This window comes from Chlorocebus sabaeus, chromosome 11 (genome assembly GCF_047675955.1).
Source record: "Chlorocebus sabaeus isolate Y175 chromosome 11, mChlSab1.0.hap1, whole genome shotgun sequence".
Taxonomy (NCBI): Eukaryota; Metazoa; Chordata; class Mammalia; order Primates; family Cercopithecidae; genus Chlorocebus; species Chlorocebus sabaeus.
The window spans coordinates 41,247,879-41,271,275 of NC_132914.1; the positions used below are offsets into that span (position 1 = coordinate 41,247,879).

General features: G+C 38.3%; 2 protein-coding genes across 7 annotated transcripts in view; one reads left to right on the forward strand and one right to left on the reverse strand.

Annotated features, from left to right (window-relative positions):
• The window catches only part of PUS7L (pseudouridine synthase 7 like), a 39,974-nt gene extending 19,094 nt beyond the window's left edge, over nucleotides 1-20,880 (reverse strand). The window contains exons 1-6 of one of the 3 annotated variants that reach the window (XM_008002939.3): nucleotides 20,776-20,880; nucleotides 16,403-17,328; nucleotides 11,607-11,766; nucleotides 8,387-8,579; nucleotides 4,786-4,884; nucleotides 627-708 (exon numbers count right to left, since the gene is read on the reverse strand). In XM_008002939.3, the coding sequence (XP_008001130.2) occupies nucleotides 627-708; nucleotides 4,786-4,884; nucleotides 8,387-8,579; nucleotides 11,607-11,766; nucleotides 16,403-17,328; nucleotides 20,776-20,795 (1,480 nt within the window). In that variant the 5' untranslated portion in view covers nucleotides 20,796-20,880. Of the gene's footprint in view, nucleotides 1-626; nucleotides 709-4,785; nucleotides 4,885-8,386; nucleotides 8,580-11,606; nucleotides 11,767-12,694; nucleotides 12,817-16,402; nucleotides 17,329-20,775 lie in introns of those variants that run through there. The other 2 variants (XM_037997237.2, XM_073020637.1) reach the window with 2 other exon arrangements.
• A 32-nt stretch (nucleotides 20,881-20,912) lies between these two features.
• Nucleotides 20,913-23,397, forward strand: part of IRAK4 (interleukin 1 receptor associated kinase 4) — a 35,793-nt gene continuing 33,308 nt past the window's right edge. Inside the window, exons 1-2 of one of the 4 annotated variants that reach the window (XM_073020640.1) lie at nucleotides 20,913-21,061; nucleotides 22,984-23,031. The gene's annotated coding sequence lies outside the window, so the exon portion shown is untranslated. The other 3 variants (XM_073020639.1, XM_073020638.1, XM_008002933.3) reach the window with 3 other exon arrangements.

Genomic DNA, 23,397 nt, shown 5'->3' on the forward strand with positions numbered 1-23,397 from the left:
GGTACTGTGATTTGCTTCAATTTACAGATAAGGAAACTAACACAATAACGTCAAATCACTTGCACAAGATCATACAGTTGGGAAGTATTAAAGTTGAGAGTTAACCCCATGCAATCTGACTCAAGCCACATTCATAACCACTTTTCCTTACTGGTTTTCATCAAGCATTCTATATATACTCCATCATATTGACCTCAAGTTTTAAAAACTGACAGGGCTAATTGGCAACTAGAATGAAAATAATGCATCAAGTTTGGAATATCATAAATGAACTTCCATTTATTTATGTTTGTATCTCCCCCAGCTGCAATTAATTATATTGCCATCAGTGCCAGAGTAGAATTTGGAACTCCTCTCTTTTCAGAGGATTTCAGCCAAGAAAAACTAAGAAACTATTTCTCCCATTGCCCCTACCCCTAGACAAGAGATAGCATAGACAAAAAAACTTCCAAATCTGACTAAAAACGAAGTGAGTGCCTAAGTCATGGAATAGAAATATTCAGTATGTAATATACTATAATCGATTTCTTATCACATTTATGTTACAATAAATGTTCTCCTGCTGATAAAACATTTATAGTATCTGTATCTGCATGGCTATGTACAGGATAAAGAAACTTAAATACCAGTTTGAAGAAAATACTTCTTTGCTCTATTTACAGGATCATCCAAGTCTTCTGGTGTAAGAAACAATTTTATGGCTTTCATCTTGAAAAATCAAGCAAGTAAACATGTGTTAATAAAAACGTCAAATTACTTTCTTAAAAAAAAGATGCAAATTCTCCAGCATCCTAAAAGAATAGGCATTTAATAATTATACTTGATGCTGCAATTTTCCCTTTAGGGTTTCAAAAATTAAACAGTCAATGTTAAATGTAGAAATAAGCCTTCTGCATGAAATAACTTTATATATAGGTTTAAAATATTATGGACTGAAAAAAGCATTTCCCTATCACTTCCATAATTCCACTTTTGTCATTTTTTTTAAATATTAAGGTTAAAATGTATTGACATTCTTAGTAAGGTGTAAGAATTCTGAAAAGCTTAGGCTAAAGGTATTAAACCCCTATTTTTAAACTGTTTCCAAAAGCAAAAAAATTAGAAAGTATTATAAAGAGTAAAACTTTTTAAAATTCATTTCAGGTTCTTAACAACCCACCTGAAGAAGCACCAAGAAAACCTAACATATTTCCTAAGACAGTGAAAATTGAGCCCCTTCTGGCCTAAAAATAAATATGAAATATTTGTTTAATATTTAAATAGAAGTATTTGAAAATATTTAATATTCAAATGGCTGGAGCAGAAGTAAAATTAAACCAATGTATTGTTACAGAAGAAAAAAGAAAAATAAACAAAACAAAAGAAAGGGCAAATGAAAAAGCAAGACAATGTCCAGGTCAAAGAGTTAAACATGGACACAAGAAATGCAGGCAGCTGTAAAGTAAAAAGATCAAGAACCACTCTGAGGGCTCAGAAGTAGAAACTAGTGAACCCCAAAAGCAACCCTCAAAGAAAAAAAAAAACAACAAAGATTTTAAGTATCCAATTTACCTGAGTCAGAAAAGGGAAGAGGAAAAGAAGCAGCTCTGAAGATGTAGAATGCCTCGCTCCCAGAGCAGAAGTAAAGAAAATAGCTCAGAAAGAAAACATTAAAAAAAGAAGCTTCAGAAGTTTCCGAAGAAAACACAGCTATAACTTTCAGGTTAGATGAATTAAAGTTATGTTTCACCCATTTCACAGCCACAAATATCCTTTTTTTGTTTGTTTTTTTGAGACGGAGTCTTGCTCTGTTGCCCAGGCTGGAGTACAGTGGTGCGATCTTGCCTAACTGCAACCTCTGCCTCCTGGGTTCAAGCTATTCTCCTGCCTCAGCCTTCTGAGTAGCTGGGACTACAGGCACCCACCACCACACCCGGCTAATTTTTATATTTTTAGTAGAGATGGGTTTTACCATATTGGCCAGGCTGGTCTCGAACTCCTGACCTTGTGAACTGCCCACCTCAGCACAAATATCTTAACTGGCTTTTTTATTTCTCAAGACTTAGAAGTCCTTGAAGAAGAAAAGGATATTGGAAATATAAAAGATAGTTCTCTCTTAAAACCAAAAAGGATTCATAAGACAAAAGATAAAGAGAGACATAAAATTGGAGAAGAGGTTATATCGAGAGTACTATCAAAGTAAGTACACAGTATAAATTCTATTGTCATTGGCAACTGACAGACAATCTAGACTTCTGTCATGCTTTATCTCTATTATTGAGCTAAGAACACAAGAGTAAAATAATGACATAAATTTCAGACCTGACCAACACACATGACAAAAATAGGAATGTAGCAAGCAGAGGGGAAAGGCAAGCCCTTAATTTCATTTGTGCTCTCAATTTCCTGAATTCTTTGCACTTAAAAATAATTGCCAAAATCTTAATGAAAAAGTTGCCAAATTTAATATTTTATTTTAAATCCTAAATAGATTAAAAGATGTTCCTTTCTTTTTAAATAGTATCTACTAGTTCACTTATTTTGTCACTGTCTTTAGCCCTGGGATTTATTTCTAAAGCACGTGTCTTAGAGTAGGAAAGAATTTTAAATAGGTCATTTGACCCAATTTCCCACTCAATTTTCTTTTACAGTATTCATTTATTCAAACAAATATTATTAGGTATCTGCCACGTGCTAGGTACTGCATACGGTATTAGGGACAGAGCATTGAGTAAAAGTCATGGTCTCTGTCCAACTAAAACTTTCTGCCTACTGACAAAATTAAATAAGCAATAACAATAAAATATAATAAAACTTAAGATGGGAAGCCCAAGATGATACAGGATCACAAAATAAGAGGAATTCACTTTTTCTTGGGGAGTAGAATGAGAATATTTAAACTGAGACCTAAAGAATATACACGCTGGGGAGGGAGTGCTTCAGGCAAAGGAAAGAAGAGACAGCTTTTTAGCTGCAAGAATCAGCCTCTAAGATGGCCCTCAATGCTCTCCATCACTTGGTCTTCACACGTGATGTAGTCCTCTCAAACACTTACCAGGGTTGACCTGCGTGGCCAGAAGACAGAAGAAGTGAAAGTATGCCACTTCTGAGACTAGGTTATAAAAGACACTGCGGAATCTGTTGTGTCTCTCTCTCTCTCCTTTGCATTCTTGGACTTATCTCTCTAGGAGAAGCCATGCCACAAACAGTCTTAAAGCAAGAAAATAAAGTCTCCTGCCAACAACCACGAGCATGAGCTTAGAAGCAGATCCTCCATCTTGGTCAAGTCTTCAGAGACTACACACCGGGGCCGATTGTGTGACTGCAGCCTCACAAGAGACCCTGATCCAGAGCCACTCAGCTAAGTTGCTCCCAAATTCCTGACTCTCAGAAATTGAGATAATAAATGCTTGTTGTCTTCAACCACTATGTATTGGGGTAATTTGTTACATGGCAATAATTGATTATTACTACTAAAGCAAAAGTTTTTAAAAATTCAAGAGCATGCAATATGAGGTTTGAAAGAGGTAGAGGGGTAGCCATCCAGCTTTTGCTTAAATGTCATGAGAAATAGGACATTCCAGTTATTTGAACAATTGTTAAGAAAAAGTATTTTATGGACTACAAGTCCGTTAAATATCTAGCCCATCCCATCTATGGACACTTGTCTGACACTGTACTAGCTGCCTTAACAAAAGTTCTTTCATTTGATTCTCAGAAAAATCTTGTGACATACATGCTATCTCCATTTTACAGATAAGGAAACTGAGGCTTGGAAAAGTTAAGCGACTTGGAAAAGTTAAGTACCTATAGTAACACAGGTGACAAATGGCAGAACTCAAGTAGAATATATGCTGCATCCAACAGGCCCCAAACTATTAAGTTCTTCTTCTGTATGACAAAATTTTAAACATTTTACAAGTTAATTTTCAGAGTTTTCTAGACTAAAGAACCACTGCTGAGGTAAACATTTCTAGACTCTTTATCATATCAGTTATATTCCAGTTGCTAAAATCTCCTTTGACACGTGAAACCCAGAACTACCTATAGATTTGCAGATGTGGTCTAAATCATCAGCTCTGAACATTATTTGATATGTAAGATGATGTTCAATGCACCATGTTTCTCACAAAATCTTTTACTGTTTCCTTCTCTTCCACTCAAGAAACCATATTAGAACACAGGTGAGTGAACAAGATACTATCATAAGAATAATCTTGCACTGTTCAAATATATAATTTTTATAGTTTTGTAGTTTTCCTCCATTATGTGCATTCCATTTTAGTGTAAAAATATGCAATTATATATAAAAAATATAAATGAAAAGTAGATATACACACATATGCTTTTAATATTTCAGCAAATGCAGCTTCTTAGTTGTAACATGCATTTTTAGTTTCATTTTGAACTAGTCAGATTTTATTTTCAAATTTGCTGCTCCCCTTTTAGTCTCCAGACTTACATGGATTCCTATCTTTTATATGATCTGATATCTGATTTCTGGGATTGTAGGGTCAAAATTTCCTCTAAATCTTCTATTCAGTTCTCTAAAATTGGAAAGTGATAGTCATTTCTGTGTCAAATCTCAAATATGTACTAATCACAAGGACACTCACACAGTTGGCTTTCTTGTAATGTGATACCAAGGACATAGCAGCAACTCACTAAATGTTCAGTGATGTAATATATTTGGTATGTGTGCGTTTACATGCATTTATAAGCTAGAGTTATGAAAGCAAGGAGCTGGATTATGTAGTAAGTATAACTGACAGAAACAGATAAGATTACATTTTCCAAAATCCATACCATTTCATTCTTCAGCAAAGCTAGTCCAATTTGGTCTGTGTGAACTTTCCTTCCCTTCCCAAATCTCTGTGGTCCATAGTAATTCACAAAGCCTTTTTTCTATGTATACAAAATAATCAACAAATTAAGAGTATATAAGTACAATTACATGTCAAAATACACAATTGAATTTTTCTCTTCGTAGTTATTTTAATAGAAGAACTCTGTAATCAGCATTATGCACATAGGGACCAAATAGTCTGAGAAATGCTGCGCAATTAGAGAATAGGAAAGAAAACACAGAATTACAAGTTAGAACATAAAACCAGTGAAGAAAACTTCAAAAATATGTCAGCTTTCCATTCATGTTACTGAGGGGTTTCCTGGGATGTGAGATTTTCAGTGCTAGAGCCAGAAAAGTTCTGGGCATCCAAAATGAGTTGGTCACCTAGTACCCAGATCTGATCCCTTCCCTGATGCTCTCTTTCTTATTTTGAGACTCTTCGGCTGTCTGGAGATGTAGGGAGTCAAGAACAGGCTTACTTTCAAACCCCACACATCCTGGCACTTTTCTACATAACTGTTTGTTCTTTAGTTCATCTCAGTTTCTTAAAGGCTGACCTGAGACCATGGAGCCACTTCAGCAGTACTCTACCGGTCCAGCTGTTCCAGCACCTGGAACAGGTATTCCTCCCTGTATTCCAGGGGACGAATACAGACTTCGCTTCTTGATGGAGGTGAACCCTTCAGGCCATGTTTTAAAGCTGTCACATTACTCAGAAGAAATAGAAAACTGTAATATACTACTGCAACCATTACAGAAATTGGTCAGTCATTAAACATGTGCTCAGAAAGAAAATACCAGGCCCAGACAGTTTCTTGAAAGACACAAGAGTCCTCCCCACTTACTTTATGAGGAGAGTATGCATTTATTCAGTCAACAATTATTATTGAATACCAACTCAAGAATTTTTTAGTAAAAGATGCTGAGCCAATTTGTTGTCAGCATGGTACAAAAGCATGTCATTATCTCATGTCATTTAAAAAATTAATTTCAGGTCAGGCACGGTGGCTCACTCCTGTAATCCCAGCACTTTGGGAGGCCAAGGCGGACGGATCACGAGGTCAGGTGATGGAGACCATCCTGGCTAACATGGTGAAACCCCGTCTCTACTAAAAATACAAAAAATTAGCCAGGCATGGTGGCGGGCGCCTGTAGTCCCAGCTACTCGGGAGGCTGAGGCAGGAGAATGGCTTGAAGCCAGGAGGTGGCGCTTGCAGTGAGCCAAGATCGTGTCACTGCACTCTAGCCTGGGCAACAGAGTGAGACTCCGTCTCAAAAAAAAAAAAAAAAAAAAAAAAATTACCTGCAGATAGAATAAGTACTCCCTTAATTAAATCTCATAAATATTTTTAATTATTTCAAATTTGAAAAAATAACATCAGATAATGTCCTAGAATAACCAGTAGAGTTTTAAAGTAACCCTTCAAAGTAATTAGATATAACAAAAGGTTTATAACAGAGATATAACCCCTTGAAACAAAACTTCAAAGACTCCTTATTTTCAGGGTTTCTCAATTCCTTTCTCACATCATGAGAACCAATGGAAGTTGGCTAAAACTAAGATTGTTTCTAATGGGAATTTTGTAATAGGCAGCTGTATATTCATACATAACAAATGAAAGACAGGTAATAAATGCTATCAGAGTTCAAAGAAACTTCTATCTTTTTTAAAATATATCATTTTAGTAAGAGTTTTGAGGAAAAAAAAGTAGAATTTTAGGTGGGTCAAGGAAAACAAAGGTAAAATAACATATGATATGGTTTGGCTGTGTCCTCACCAAATTCCATCTTGAATTGTAATCCCCACAATCCCCACATGTCATGGGAAGGACCCGGTGGGAAGTAATTGAATATGGGGTCGGTTTTCCCCCATGCTGTTCTCATGATAGTGAGTTCTCACGAGATCTGATCATTTTATAAGTATCTGGCATGTCCCCCGCTGGCATTCATTCTCTCTCCTGTCACCCTGTGAAGAGGTGCCTTCTGCCATGATTGTAAGTTTCCTGAGGCCTCCCCACCTATATGGAACTGTGAGTCAATTAAACCACTTTTCTTTATAAATTGCCCAGTCTCGGGTATTTCTTCATAGCAGCATGAGAACGAACTAACACAACATATAATGAGTATACAATCAGATAACTTCCATATACAGATGAAAGTGCTAGATTTAAAAGATCTTTAGTTGGAAGATATTTTCCTAACTACAAGGCAGATAAATAATCAGCTTTTGTTTGTTTGTTTTCCTGTTGGAGAGGTATAAAATTGTGTAAAAAGGTCTTTGTGGTCAGAAACTTGAATCAGTGTTTCTCGGTATTGGCTCTAAAGTAGAGTCACCTAAGAAGTTTTTAAAAAATAAGTATTAATGCCTAACCTGCATCCCCAAATGTTCTTTTTTAATTGGTTCAGGAGTAGAGATCAATGGGTGAAATTTTTTGAAAGCTCCTCAAGTTGAGAACTACTCATCTACATCAGGAGTTAGCAAACTACTACAGCCCACAAATGAAACCTAGTCCAACACCTGTTTTTGTAAACAAAGTTTTATTGGAACACAGCCATGTTCGTTCACTTATATACTGTCTGTGGCTGCTTCCATACAATGGCAGTAGATTAGTTGCAAGAGGAACCATATGTCTAAAAGGTCAAAAATATTTATTATTTGGTCCATTACAGTATAAACTTTGCTGATGTCTAGATGATCTAAGATGATTTGGTCTTGAAGGCTATCGTTGTATGTGTATATTTAAATGTCTGGAAAATGTCATTTAGAAACTTATGCTAAGTAATTTTTTACCATAAAACATAAAGTTTATGATATGGTTTGGCTGTGTCCCCACCCAAATCTCATCTTGAATTTTAGTTTCCATAATCCCCACGTGGCATGGGAGAGACCCAGTGGGACTGAATCATAGAGATTGTTACTCCCATGCTATTCTCATGATAGTGAGTGAGTTCTCACAATATTTGATGGTTTTATAAGGGGCTTTTCCTCCTTTGCTTGGCACTTCTCCTTCCTGCCACCATAGGAAGAAGGATGTGTTTGCTTCCCTTTCCACCGTGATTATAAGTTTCCTGAGGTCTCCCTAGCCATGCTGAACTGTGAGTCAACTAAACCTCTTTCCTTCATAAATTAATCAGTCTCAGGTATGTCCTTACTTAGCAGTGTGAGAACGGACTAATACAGTGTGTATGATTTATAATGTGTATACATCAAAATTTCCAAAAAATAAATTCCCCTGACTAAATACTGCTCTATATAGCAGATGCTTTAAAAAATCTCTCTTATGAATGTAGATTGTCCCCTCTTCTCTGAAGGATGCCATACCCTGCATTTTTAAAATCATGTTTACATATTTTGTTTTGTTTAAATACAAAAATGTATTAAGCTGAAAGTAAAATATAAGCCAAATGGCCTTATTTATCACTTTAAAAAATAATTATCGTGTTTAAAAATCCCATAAAAAGGTACACAAGAAAAAGAAGTTTCCCCTCTTGCCTCAATGTAGAGAAAGAGACTATGAAGATTTCCCTGGATACTCTTTTAAAATTAAGTTTTCTTACCTTAACATTTTCTATTGCTTCCATAATTCTCTCTCTCAGGTTTGCAGAATCATTTATTTGCTTTTTTAAATTTCTAATCACAATATCAAAGTGATTTCCTTTGAGCTGACCAAGTCTCAGGGAATCATCTACAGACCGAATATTAAAGACATTCATTCTTTTCTTTTCAATTTCTTTTTCAATATTTTTCAACCTATAAGTAATAAATCATATAAAGTCAGATAAATTTTACATTTAAAAATTACTTTAAAATAAGGTTTTAAATGGCAGTAGCCAAGCAACACCTTATGAGAATACTAATACAAATTTTTTAGAATATTCTAAAGTTTATGTTATTTCACCAAATGTGTGCTTAATACCCATTATTATAGGATTACATTAACAGAATTATTTTAAAAACTTGAACATATATTACTAACGTTATCATTCTTCCTATGTAGGCCTTCTAACTTCTTAGCTTGAGTGACAGAACCTCCTAGCAGTTCTCCCAATCTTCCTGTCCCCAACTCTGCTCCTTTCCTTCTCAGTCTCTTTCCCCAACATTACCAAGAAAAATCACTGGCACCAGAGGATTTTCCTGAAATTCTGCTCTGACCACTTCTTTACACAAACTTTCAATTTTTCCCAACATCTAAAGAATTAATGTTTTCAATATTTTTAGAGTAACTTGTATGACCCCATAACGGCTGATATAAAATTTCCTTTATAGCCATAGTTTCCATACTCCTTACAGGAATTATATATGTGACAGACTATTGAGTTTACTGCCCCACAAATATATCTCCAGTTTTCTGAATCTGCTAAAATTTTACTATTACTTGAAGTGTAATTAAAATTCCAGACTCATAAGCTAATTTAAAGTAATCTCTCCTTCTAAGAGGGGAGCTTTCATCTTAAATACATTTTAACATCTAAAGTCCTTCTTTCTGCCCTATCCTGCACTTCTTGACCACAAAAGCAAACTCAAATACTTTTTTTTTGCCCCCCATGTAAGAGCTTAGAAGCACTCGGAAGAGTCTACTTGCATATAGTGGATACTTAAACATGTGTTAACTAAGAATTAACATATCGATATTACATTAATTAGGCTGAATTTTGACCCAATTTTTCACATTTTGAAGTTTATCTTAAAGAAATTAGGCCGGGCGCGGTGGCTCAAGCCTGTAATCCCGGCACTTTGGGAGGCCGAGACGGGTGGATCACAAGGTCAGGAGATTGAGACCATCCTGGCTAACACGGTGAAACCCCGTCTCTACTAAAAATACAAAAAAAAAAATTAGCCGGGCGAGGTGGCGGGCGCCTGTAATCCCAGCTACTCAGGAGGCTGAGGCAGGAGAATGGTGTGAACCTGGGAGGCAGAGCTTGCAATGAGCTGAGATCCGGCCACTGCACTGCACTCCAGCCTGGGCAACAGAGCGAGACTCTGTCTCAAAAAAAAAAAAAAAAAGAAATTATAAGTTACAGATTTAAGTATAAGAATATTAATCATGGTATTATTTACAGTGAAAAGCTGGAAAGAATTTCAATTTTCAAAAACAGGGAATGTTAAACAAATTAGTCTATATGATAGACATAATTTTGAAGTATTTCATGACATAAATTTTCATCTAACAATATTATTTTATTTTATAAAGTAAAATATAAACTGTATATGCAGTATGATTTTCATATTTATAATAAATGTTGGCCAGGAGCAGTGGCTCATGCCTGTAATCCCAGCACTTTGGGAGGCCAAGGCAGGTGGATCATCTGAGGTCAGGAGTTCAAGACCAGCCTGGCCAACATGGTGAAACCCCATCTCTACTAAAAATACAAAAATTAGCCAGGTGTGGTGGTGGGCGCCTGTAATCCCAGCTACTCGGGAGACAGAGGAAGGAGAATCACTTGAACGCAGGAGGTAGAGACTGCAGTGAGCTGAGATTGTGCATTGCACTCCAGCCTGGGCAACATGGGTGAAACTCCATCTCAAAAAAATAATAAATAATAAATAATAAAAAAAAGTTTCTGTGTGATGTAGTCTCTGAAAAGGGTCTAGAAAGAAATAGAGAAAAATGTTATTGCAGTTATTTATTTTTATTTTAATTTATTTTTTTGAGGCAGCGTCTCGCTTTGTGGCCCAGGCTGGAGTATAGTGGCATGATCCCCGCTCACTGCAACTCCCACCTCCCAGTTCAAGCAATTCACCTGCCTCAGCCTCCCAAGTAGCTGGGATTACAGACACATGCCACTACATCCGGCTAATTTTTTATATTTTTGGTAGAGATGGGGTTTCGCCATTTTGGCCAGGCTGGTCTCAAACTCCTAACCTCCAGTGATCCGCCCGCCTCAGTCTCTCAAAATGCTGGGAGTACAAGCGTGAGCCATCGTGCCCAGCCTGTTGCAGTTATTTTTGAGTAGTAGGTTTACTAGTAACTTCATTTTTAAAAAACTTTTTTCTATTTTCCACAATAAATATATGTCTTTTATAGTTACAAAAAAATGCATAAAATTTGATTAAACTGATGGAGGTTAAATTTGAGTACTTTACATTCATTTAACAAGGATTTTAAATGTAAGGATCTATGATAATAAAGGCATAATATAATTAATTAGGAAAACATGATTTATAAGGTGCTTTTCTGAATATAAATGCATATTTGAATACAGTACAGGATGTTTAGAAACAATTTAGACAATTCAAATCTTCCACTTCTCAAAGTTTCCATCCTAAAACTTCCTATATTTTCAATGTAAACTTAAGACATATCTCTATTTAGAAGACAATTATGAATACAGAATGTGCTGTTCAATAAGTATGTAATTGGTGAATATTGATAGTGAGGTTAATATGCTCCCAGTATTATTCAGAGTTTTTGATCTTATACGTATTTATTGGATGAAGTATGAAAGTAAAATTCAGTCTGGTTTTTTTTTTTTTTTTTTTGAGACACAGGCTGGAGTGCAGTGGCACGATCTCGGCTCACTGCAAGCTCTGCCTCCCAGGTTCACGCCATTCTGCCTCAGCCTCCCGAGTAGCTGGGAATACAGGTGCCCGCCACCACGCCCGGCTAATTAATTTTTTGTATTTTTAGTAGAGACGGGGTTTCACCGTATTAGCCAGGATGGTACCAATCTCCTGACTTCGTGATTCTCCCACCTTGGCCTCCCAAAGTGCTGGGATTACAGGCGTGAGCCACTGCGACCGACCAAAGTTCAGTCTTATAAAGTAATATCTTATTACCTCTCTGGAGTCACTTTTCTAACAACCATTGCTTGATAGGTGATGGCTTTCTTGTCTTTAAGGCCTGCATAACTAAAATCCGAAGGAATAACACCAAGTTTGATAGCTAAAAAACCAATTGCTTCAAACATTTCCAGGTTTTCCTTTCGTAGGGTAAAAGCTGAAACAAAAAAAAAACTTAGATCACAAAAAAAGCAGCTACCATATATCAATTACATTCTTAGTTAACAGATTAGTATAATGAATCGAACTATTAATGTAAGGGGTTTTTTTTTTTTTTTGACGGAGTCTCACTCTGTCACCAGACTGGAGTCCAGGAGCGTGATCTAGGCTCACTCCTCCGCCTCCCGGGTTCCAGCGATTCTCCTGCCTCAGCTTCCCCAGTACCTGGGACTACAGGCAAATGCCACCATGCCCAGCTCATTTTTTTATTTTTAGTAGGAACAGGGTTTCCCCATGTTGGCCAGGATGGTCTCGATCTCTTGGCCTCATGATCCACCCACCTCTGCCTCCCAAAGTGCTGGGATTACAGGAGTGAGCCACCGCACCCAGCTGTAAGGAGTATTTTTTAATGAAAATATAAAATCAGCATGATCGATTGCAGCTGTTATTTTTAAACTGTTGGTTGGCTCATTGAAGGCTTACAGGCAAAAAAAATCCAAATTCCTTAATTTGGTATTCATATCTGGCCCAAATCTACCTTTCCAGTCTCCAAGTGCACCACTTCCCTTCATATATCCTATAACCCTGCCACAGAGAACTTCTTGTAATCCCTGGATTAACTAGAGCCTTCAACAGTTTTGTACTTTCATACATTTCAGTCCTCTAAAACATGAGTTCCCCTTGTGTGTTCATTGCAGTGCTATTCAGAATAGTAAAGATATGGAATCAACCTAAGTGCCCAACAACAGTGGATTCAATAAAGAAAATGTGGCTGGGTACAGTAGATGATGCCTGTAATCACAGCACTCTGGGAGGCTGAGGCAGAAAGATTCCAAGAGCAAACAATCTAAGACCAGACTGAGCAACATATGGAGACCCCATCTCTACAGAAAATTAAAAAGTTAGCTAGGTGTGGTAGCACATACCTGTCATCACAGCTACCCAGGAGGCTGAGGTGGGAAGACTGCTTGAGCCTAGGAGGTTGAGGCTGTAGCAAGCCACTATGGTGCCACTGTACTCCAGCCTGGGTGAAAGAGTGAGACCCTGTCTCAAAGAAAAAAAAAGTGGTACATACACACCATGAAATACTACACAGCAAAAAAGAACAAAATCATGCCCTTTGCAGCAACATGGATGCAGCTAGAGGCCGTTATCCTAAGTGAATTAACAAAGGAACAGAAAACCAAATGTCGCATGTTCTCACTTATAAGTAGGAGCTAAACACTGGGTACGCATGTACATAAAAATGGAAACAACAGGCACTGGGGTATATAAGAGGTAGGAGGGAGGGAGGGCATAGGGCTGAAAAACTACCTATTGGGTACTATGCTCACTACCTGGGTGATGGGTTCAATCTATCCCAAATCTCAGCATCACACAATATACCCTTGTAACAAACCTGCACATGTACCCCTAAAACTAAAATAAAAATTGTAAAATAAAATATGTTCCTTCCATTTATTATTCGTCTTACTTCTATGCATTCTTGAAGGTCCAACAGCAGCAGCCATTCGCCCTGACAATTTTGGACATGTCATTCAAAAAGTTCAGCAATTTAAAAGAAATTCCCAACTTGTTTGAGATATCAGTTTGTTGCTGATAGTAGCCTTGGTGGATAAGCATTTTTTCACCCATAAAGATTTAGAATTTAGTATAGAAATATATTTAAGAGGATCAAATCCATGATATTGTGTTAATATTAATCTGTATCTACATAAAAGTTTATGCACTTGAATGTTTAAGAGAATGAAACTTGTAGTTCCAATTTAAAATATTTAATTGATTTACATTTGTCTTTTTACATTGAATCTTATTTAAGTTAGTAAGCAAAATGGGAACATTTACAAAATCTTAAGGCTCACTAAATGTATAAGTTTAATGTATAAGATTTATAACATTTTCTTAATTACTTGGAACAATTACATATTTAAAAAGAAAGTCAATTATACTGAATTTTAAAATTCAATTTTAGAGACTTGCACTTTGAACCATGTTGGAATAACTGATACCAGATGACCTCCCACTGTAAACAAATAGAAAACTGAACAAAACATATGAAACAGCCATTTTTAGAGACTGGAGAATAGGTACCACAAAACTGTAATCTAAAAGAAAAGAAAAACAAACGAGAGGAGTCCTAAAATACTCTAATTTTCTGCCTAGAAGTACATTCTGGAACATAGCACAGACAGAATCCAGGTAGAGCACAGGAGTTCTGCTGAGTTAAGAGGGTAGATATTGGAATTCAGGAAGGCTGAGTGGGCTGGAATTCACAGGGAGAGTACCTGATAAGACAAAGCTTTGTAGAGAAGGAGTTCCAGAAATCTACATAAGTGGTTCCTTGAGTTTGTTGTTGATCAGTAATTTGCGCATGTCCAGGGTTAAATGCTATGTATTATTTATTGTTACATAACAAGTCACCTCAAATCTTAGTGGCTTACAATATTCATGTATTGCCTGTAGTTTCTGTGGATCAGGACTTCAAGAACACTTTGGTTTGGTGATTCTAGTTCAGGCTCTCCTGAGGTTGCATGCAGTTAGATGTGGCTAGGGCTGCAGTTATTTAAAAGCCTGAAAGAAAGTGGAGGATCCATTTCCAAAGGGGGCTCATTCACATGGCCAGAAGGTTGGTACTGGCTATTGGCATGAAGCTCAGCATGAAGCTATAATTCCTGTCCAAAGGCCTGTTTGAGTATCCTCACAGTACAGTAGCTAGCTTTCCCCAGAATGAGCAATCCAAGAACATGACAAGAAGTGTAATACTTTTGTGACGTAGCCTCAGAAGTCATCTCATATCCACATTCTCCCTCAAATTCTTTCCAAGTTCCAAGGCTGAATGCTTCCAAAGCAAATATCATGTGTGCTTTATTGACCATTATATCCCATCCACTGGCAGACGAATGGGTAAACAAAATGTGGCATACACCTACCATGGGGTATTATTCAGCCTTAAAAGGGAAGGAAATTCTAACACGTGCTACAACAAGGATGAATCTCAAAAACATACTAAGTGAAATAAGCCTATTACAAAAAGACAAATACTGTATGATTCCACTTATATGAGATACCTAGAGTTGTCTAATCCATAGAGACAGAATGAAAAATGGTGGTTCTCATTTTTCAGAGCTGGAGAGGAGGAGGGATTGTTTCATAAATATGGAGTTTTAGTTTGGGATGGTGAAAAAATTCTGGAGATGAATGGTGGTGATAGATGTACAACAATGTGAATGTCCTCAATGCCACTGATACTTAAAAATGATTAAGATGGTACACTTTATGTTATGTATATTTTAACATAATTTAAAATAAAAAACAAAAGGTTTTTTGAACCATCATTCCTCCTTTTAACATATGCCTCCAACTATTCACAACTTTAGAAAAACGAATTTAAACTAATATATAAAGTTCTATAATTTTTTTACTCATTAACCCAAATTAATATTGTTAGAATTTCAAGTAGTATAAGATAAATCAAAATTCCTAGAGCTGCTTAAATCACTCACCAGCAATTCCTCTTTCTATATGTAAAGCTAGTGTTGTTTTTCCTTCAAAATGGATATATCTGTTAACACTTACTATATGCCTAATATTAAGTAACTATTACATAGTAAACAATTTCATTATTTCATTTAATCCTTAGAATATCATTGTGTGTCAGGCTTTCGTATTACCCCATTTTTCAAGTACAACCAAAAGTTATGAATTATTAAGTAACTTGACCATGGTATTATTCTTCCCATTTTTATATTTGTGAAATCAAATCTTAAAGACATTAAAAATTTCATAAGTCTTTTTGTGAACTAAAAGTCATAATATCAAATCAAACCCACATAGTTCCAAGGTTCAAACTCTAATTTATTAAATATGATCATCTGAAACAGTTCCCATCCTTCAAGTAGAATTGAGGCCAGTTAAACCTAGTCAGCTGGACTTTTACAGTGAGAGTTCATCAGTTCCAGCCACCCTGGGAATTAAACACAGACCCTAAAACAGTGATTCTCAAAATGTAGCAGACCAGGAAAAAAACAGTCTGGAAAATTGTGAAAGCCCCAGAATCAGAAACTGAGAATGGGGCTGTGAAATCTGTTTTAACAAGACTTTTTGATGATTATATGCATGCTAAAGTTTCAGAACATCTTGTCTAGATGACCAGCAGGACCAAGTTTTCAGGTTCCCTACCCAAGGTAGGGAAATATAATTTGTTTTGGATTACAAAGTATCTCTTCACTTTCCCAAGCACAGTAAATATATTCTTCTTATCTCTAAAAACTTAATTTTAATTGAGATGACTTCCAAAATATGAAATCAAGATTTACCTTCAATAAAACTTATTAAACACAAACCAACTGATTCAACTTTAGACATTTGTGAATAGGCTAATATAAATGCCTAGGTTATCAGTAAGGCTAATTTTTAAATTCAGTGTAATTTGAAAGGTTTTATCATCTTCCAGTAAGTAACAGAATAAATAAGAATTCCTAGAGTTGCTTAAATTGCTTATCAGCAGTTCCCCTCCCTAAAGGTAAAGCATGTATTCTTTCCAATCTCTCTAGCCAAGTCTATTCAATTCATTTTCACAATTTTAAATTTAACTAAGTTTATCCAAGAAAATGGATGATTATTTATTAAATTACCTGTATAAATAACATTTCCTTCTTGGCATTCAGGAAGAGGCCTTTTCCCACGCCTGTGTGCTTTTTCCCGAAATCTTACTGTTATCACCACATTCGGATTACCAGTACTGCAATTCATTTCAGAAAAAGATTTGGTTTCCACAAGGTTTCCAAACTTTTTGTTGACAAAATGGTGGACAGCTTTTCTGTGGTCTTTGTTTGCATCAGGTTTAAAGGTAAATTTGGAATTTTCTTTCTTCGCATCCAAATACTTAAAAAAGTTAAATGCTTCCTCTTCAGATACCAAATGACAAAGTTCTTTATACTCAAGATTTGGTTTTACAACAATTTCACTGTTTTTTCCTACAGTTATTAAAAATGGAAATTTCTGCCTAATGGCACTATGTAAACTAGCCCTCTGGTTTTTGTCAAGGATTCTGCCTATTGAGAATTCAAGAGGTAGTCCAATTAGCTCTGTTTCAGAAAGGCACTTCTCTTTTATATCACAGGCAAAATTATTCAGTAACTCATGAGTTTTTTCATCTAAAAAGGAGCTTAAAACATCAGCTTTTTCTTCACATTTGGAAGTTCCATCACTGATAGTATCTTCCTTTTCTGAACCAGACGGATGATTTTGGTCACCATCAGTGTACTTAACCAAAGTATTAACTTCTTGGTTTCTTCCATCTTCGAAGGACAGATTTTGAAGATCTAGTTTTGTTTTTTTGGGAAAATTATTTGGCTCAGGTTGTATTTCACTAATCTTGAAAATAGGCTCATTGATGGTCTTATTAACTAACTGTCCCTGTTCATCAATTTCAATAACAATAAAGTCACTTGGTGAGCTTTTTATAGTGCCATGAAATCCAACGTGATCATTAAAGAAACACAAAGAACTAAACCTGATTCTATAATCTGTATCTTCTTCCATTCTTCTATAATAATGCCTAAAAAACAAAACAAAGAGGTGGTTAGTTAACAGAAAGAGAAATTAGGGATGACCAGATAGGAATAGGTTTGCAGGATTTAGTTAATTCTGTCTCTCTTTTAATCCTGAGTCTTCTTAAATGGCATCGTTAATTTATAACTATATGTACATCCTGTGTACTTTGACTCTCCTATACCAAGCTGAAATAACAGGGAAACTATTTCTGGTATAGCTAAAGATTTGTTAACTTGTATCTTCACTCACTCCAGATTTGTACCTATTATCCGGGATTAAAATGAGTCAATTTTAAGTTTATCTTAAAAATATCATTTGTAGGCCCACAAGAAGAGGTGAGAACACAGGACTATAAAACAAAGATTTGTCCAAATTCCATTCCTGGAGCCTAAAATCTCCAGCTAATTCCACAGAATATGTGGCTAAGTTTTCTTACATTATTAGTGGTTAGTGAAAGGAGAAGTGACAAGAAGACAATAGGAAAACTGATGGGTAAATGAAGTTATAAATACAAATTTGTGATTTGATTATATTTCAAGGTAGGATTAAGTCAGTCCTGGGCCTTCTCTAATGCCCCCATTAGGATAAATAGAAGCTTTCAAGGTTGACCCAGAGGAAAGTTCTAACTATATCACTGGCATCAGACAGAAGAAACCCTTACAGAGCTTCCTGGGAACACTACGCAAGAGAATAGTACTCTGATCTCTCACTTTTCACACAAACCCATGGCTACCATACCATATGGAGCTGCAGGAAAGATATATTGCCCAGGGGCCCCATACTACTGAGTTCTGTTTACTCACATTCTCCAAGTAATTTTTCATCTGGACCATCATCTCATATCTATAATGTATTCTACTATTCTGAACCAATTTAGCAATTCACATCCCTTCTCAATCCTTTCAATCATGTCATATAGAAATCATAACAAATTCTCCATATCCTAATTTCCTAAGGAAAATATAAGACGTATTTATTTTCCTTAATTACTTAATTTCCTGTACAGTTCCCTCACTTTCTTGCCCTAATTGAAAGCTGGCTATTTTTTCAGGCTGCTTCTTCCTTAGTCCTCTCAAGTGAGGGCTATTTTTTCTTTCCCACCCATCTACCTTAGGACCTGGAGGCTGTAAATATTGTTCTGTTTGTCACTTTTCCTTGCAAGCCATTTCTTCCTCTACTACTTCCAAAAAACCAATTATTTTGAAGAGCCTGCTATTGGGCTTTACCATCTGCTGTCATACTCTCTCGGATCCCCAGACAACTCTGCTTCATTCACTGATCTCTGGCTCACTACCTTCTTATGCAACATGATTTTCATGATCATCTATATGGATCATCCATTCAATGTCTTGGACCCTCAAGTCCTCAATCTCAACCTCAACCTCACACCTCTACTTCATCTTGGTCATCCACTGTCATGGTCATAACTTTGACTTTCTCATCTCCAAAAACTGCATTAACCTTAAGCATCTGATTTTTATCACTGCCACTGTCCTTCATCACACCTACTTTAATACTTCCATTCCAAAAACTTTTAGTTGTTGTGAAGGCCCCTAACTTCTGCTTCTACAACTAGCCCACAAACCAGCCAGAATAGTGTCTTAAAAGGTAAATTAAATCATATCACAATCCAGTTTAAAACCCTCTAATCACATTTGCAATACAATCCAAATTACTTACCCTGGTTTCCAAGGACGTCTAAGATTAGGGACCCTGTTTATTTTCCAAATTTTTTTGTACCTTTACCCCGTTACCTGCTATACTCCAGCGACTCTGGCCTTCTTTAGTACTTTTGTGCTAACTGTTCCTGTTGTCTAAATTGTTCCCTCCCCAACCATAGAGCTGCATCTTTTAGGATTCATGCCCTCAGAGAAGTTTTTCCTGGCCAATAATCTACAGGAACCTGCAAGTGATTTTCTTTTGAGACAAAGTCTCACTCTGTCACTGGACTGGAGTGCAGTGGCGCGATCTCGGCTCACTGCAACCTCTGCCTCCCGAGTTCAAGCGATTCTCCTGTCTCAGCCTCCGGAGTAGCTGGGACTACAGGGACGCGCCACCACGCCTGGCTAATTTTTGTATTTTTTTAGTAGAGATGGATTTTCACCATATTGGCCAGGCTGGTCTCAAACTCCTGACCTCGTGATCCACCCGCCTCGGCCTCCCAAAGTGCTGGGATTACAGGCGTGAGCCACCGCGCCCAGCAAGTGATTCTTTCACAAAACCCTATTTAATTTTCTGCATTGCAGTTCTAGGTAAAGTTTTTCTTTATTATTTGCTGTCTATCTCCTCCAAAGAGAATGTTAGTTCCACGTGAGGAGTAAGCTTGTCTGCCTTATTTACTACTGATGATCCCATATTTTGAACAGTGTCAAGCACATGGTAGGTCTGCAATAAATACTATTGTTAAATAAATGAAAAAGCTAGTACAAAATAAGTGCTGTAGGAGTGAAGTGGAAGATAATTAGGAGAGGCAAAATGCAAGAAGTGGCCATCTAAGTCCTCCAACGTTCAAGAGATAGAAATGAGGCAGTGACCTCACAAGTAATGTACAAACAAAACATGCAACGTCTGAGAGAAAAACAAACAGTCCAGATACAGAGCAGTGGGGATGGGGAGGCAGGGAGAGTACTGCGCTGGAAAATGCAGCTGAGTTCGTACCAGATTATGGAAGATGTTGAATGCCCTGACAAGGACTTAGAATCTATTGGGTGGTCAATGGATGGCTGTTAGTGTTTGAATAGAAAAGGGACACAATCCCAAAACAGGCTTTAGTAAGATGATTCTGATGGAAATGAGCAGGATGTTTCCGACGGAGTAACAGTTAGAGGAGTTGAAAAACAAAACAGCATGGTCAAGAACATAGCTGTAGGGATTGGCTCTGAAAGAATAATGATCTTTTCTTTCTCCCAGAAAAATGGAGAAAGATAGACATTCTAAGCAAGTGAAACAGGTAGGGAAACTTGGGGAGAATGCAATTCCAGCATTCTGGTAAAAGAGTGGAACCGAACTGGAGGGCAGCAAAGGAGCCCACATGGCGTTAAGCCTGAAGGTGCAGTGTTCCCATTCAACAGAGACTGCTCATGACAGTGTGGAGCGGGGTGCCGGGGGCGGGGGGTGCGGGGGGGAGTAGTTTGCTTGGCCCGTGTGAGGAATTCGTTGGCTGAAGAGGGATCCTGAGACGGTATTAGAGATACTGAACCCAGTCCTGCAGAAGCTACTTAACTTCGCAGAACTAGGGCGTCGCTGCCCTCCAGCACGTCCAAAAGTGTCCCCGACAAGGCCAGCAACTCTACCTGTTTCTTCTCCCTCCCCTAACTCTGCCTGTCCAAAGGCGCGACACTAGCCCACGTCACCCTTCTTTGGGGGCAAAGGGTATGGATCGTTCAACGCCAATCTCGTCACCCCCCCGCATACAAGCCCACCATCGCGCAAGAAGCTCGACCCGATCTACCTCGGTTCAGTGGAAAGCATTCATTTGCACAACGCTGTGCGCATGCCCGGAAGCCTTAAGCGTTTCAGCCTCCGACAGGGGCGTAATTAAAGGGGCAGGCGCCCACGTAAAGACGCGCCCTACGCAAGACATGGAGTTTCTCACTTTGTGGAGCCGCCTGAAGGCGCCAAGATGAAGCCATCGGGAAAGTGGGGAGGGGCCTGCCGGGTTGGCCCCGCCCCTTCGCGGCGCTTCCTAGTTCGGCTGGTTCTTCTGTCGCCGGCTTCGGCAGCCCGCGCCCGGGCAGGTAAGGCATTCCGCGCCTTCATGCCTCGGTCAAAGGTCGTCCGAGGTCCGCTTCCAGGTCTTGGCACCTCTGCCCCAGGGTTGCTGTGGTAGGTAGGTTGCGGAACGGAAATCTCTATCATCCGTGAGAAAAGTTAGAGAGGAAGTGGGTTCCGTGGACAGAGCTTACTCCAGAAGAAAGACTTGGGTAGGTCCCCGGGAATCAAGAAGTTCGTCGACCCTGAGAAAGAGCCTGAGGCTTGGAGGGACGTCACTCAGCTGTTCTGGGGCGCAGTCGGACCTCAAGTTTCTCACCTCCCAGGCCCTGGGTTCCGTGAGCCCGATTGCGAAATGAAGAATCTTCCCCAGAACCAGGAAGTCAGGCCAGCACCTGACAGATGCCTGTGGCTCCGACAGCTCGCGGAGCCTCCACACGATTGTAATTCGCTTGTTTCTCCGGCCTCCAAGCTTCCAGGGAATTAGAAAGTGGAGGGAGCTTATGGGATCAGATGAGTACATTCGCAGATAGGGGGAAAAAGTGTACCTGTCAGCTTGGAAGCCACAGAGAGACAAAGGGATAAAAGCAAACCCTGTCCAGGTGCGGTGGCTCATGCCTGTAATCCCAGCATTTTGGGAGGCCGAGGCGGGCGGATCACTTGAGGTCAGGAGTTCGAGACCAGCCTAGCCAACATGGTGAAACCCCGTCTCTACTAAGATACAAAAATTAGCTGACATGGTGACGGGCGCCCGTAATCCCAGCTACTCCAGGGACTGAGGCAGGAGAATCGCTTGAACCCGGGAGGCGGAGCTTGCAGTGAGCCAAGATCGCACCACTACACTCCACCCTAGGCAACAGAGGGAGACGACGTCTCAAAAGAAAAGAAAAAAAAAAAAAAAGCAAACCCTGGGAAAGCGAGAAAGCACTTTGAGCATTTAGAATGGAAAGAAACGGCGCTATTAGTGCTTCAAAAACGTAACTGCCCAAGGTCCCTTGTAAGCACAGGATATTAAAATATGCCTTTTCCCTTTCTTGGAGTGGTCCTTGAAGAGGGCTATCAGGAAGTTCAAATTTCTTCTGTTTTCGTGCAAAGCGTTCATTTGAAGTTTGTCTTCTACGTCTCCAAACTGAGCTTCTGATATTCCAGGCCGAACATGCTCCTTCCTCAGCTTTCTCCATCTCAGTAAATATCGGGAAACTTGGTTACGCCAAAAACCTTGGTGCTGTCTTCTCATTCTCCGCATCAGCACATAGCTTTCTATTGGCTCCACCTTAGAATCCTAGGACTTCTGCACTTGCTCTGCTACCACCCTCATCCCAGCCTCCAGCCCCTCCCACCTGGCTTATTGGTAGGCTCTCCTAGATGCCTCTTTCTTGCTTCTCTGTCCTTATTCCAACATCCTTTACTCCCAGCAGCCCCAGTATCCTTCTAAGACATGAGTATAGAGCATGTCTTTCTTTTCTCAAAACTTCCAGCCTCTACATCTCACCCAGAGGATAAACAAAGTCAATGCAAAAACTCTAAGGCCCTTGGAGACGTGGCCCCTTTACCTTTCTAACCTCATCTGCTACTTGCCTGTTCCCTCCTATGCAGTCTCACCATGTCCTTGCTGTTGCCCAGTGGGCCCATTTCCAACCTTTGCATTTACGTTTGCGTTTTGTCCGCAAACTTTTCCCAGATAGTCTAGTGGCTGGCTTTCTCCTTCTTTTTGACCTTTAATCAAATGGCACCTTCTTATTGAGGCTTCCCTCTGACTACCCTATTTATAATTGCAACCCTTTCTCTGTTTCGTTTTGTTCTTTCATTTCACTTGGCACCATCTAACATGCTATAGAGTTTATTTATTTGCTTATTGCCTGCCTTCCGCCATTAGAATATAAACTCCATGAGTTCAGGTTTTTGTTTGTTTGTGTTTTCTCTAATTTTCCTAATGCTTCATCTCCAGGGGCCTGGAGCAGTATCTAGCACGTAGTAGACACTCAGTAAATATTTGGTGAGTCAGTGGTATTATATTTTGTTTCTTAAATATATGCAAAGCATTTTCAATTACTTACTGTTGTGTTGGATCAATGTTCAAGAAAGATGTGTTATGTTTAATTTATGGTACACTAGCACATATCCCAGTTTGTAATAGGCAGCCCTATCTAATTTAATAGCTCTGGAAGGCCTCACCAGCTTTTGTTCATAATGATGATGTTAAAGTATCTAAAAATAAAGATTAATGGTTATACAGCATATTTTGCTAAGAATATATGGAAGTAAATAGTGTATTTTAGAAAGGATATAAATATATTAAAAGTACCATAGTTGATCAAATAAGACTGCCAGGGCCGGGTGCGGTGGCTCTAGCCTGTAATCC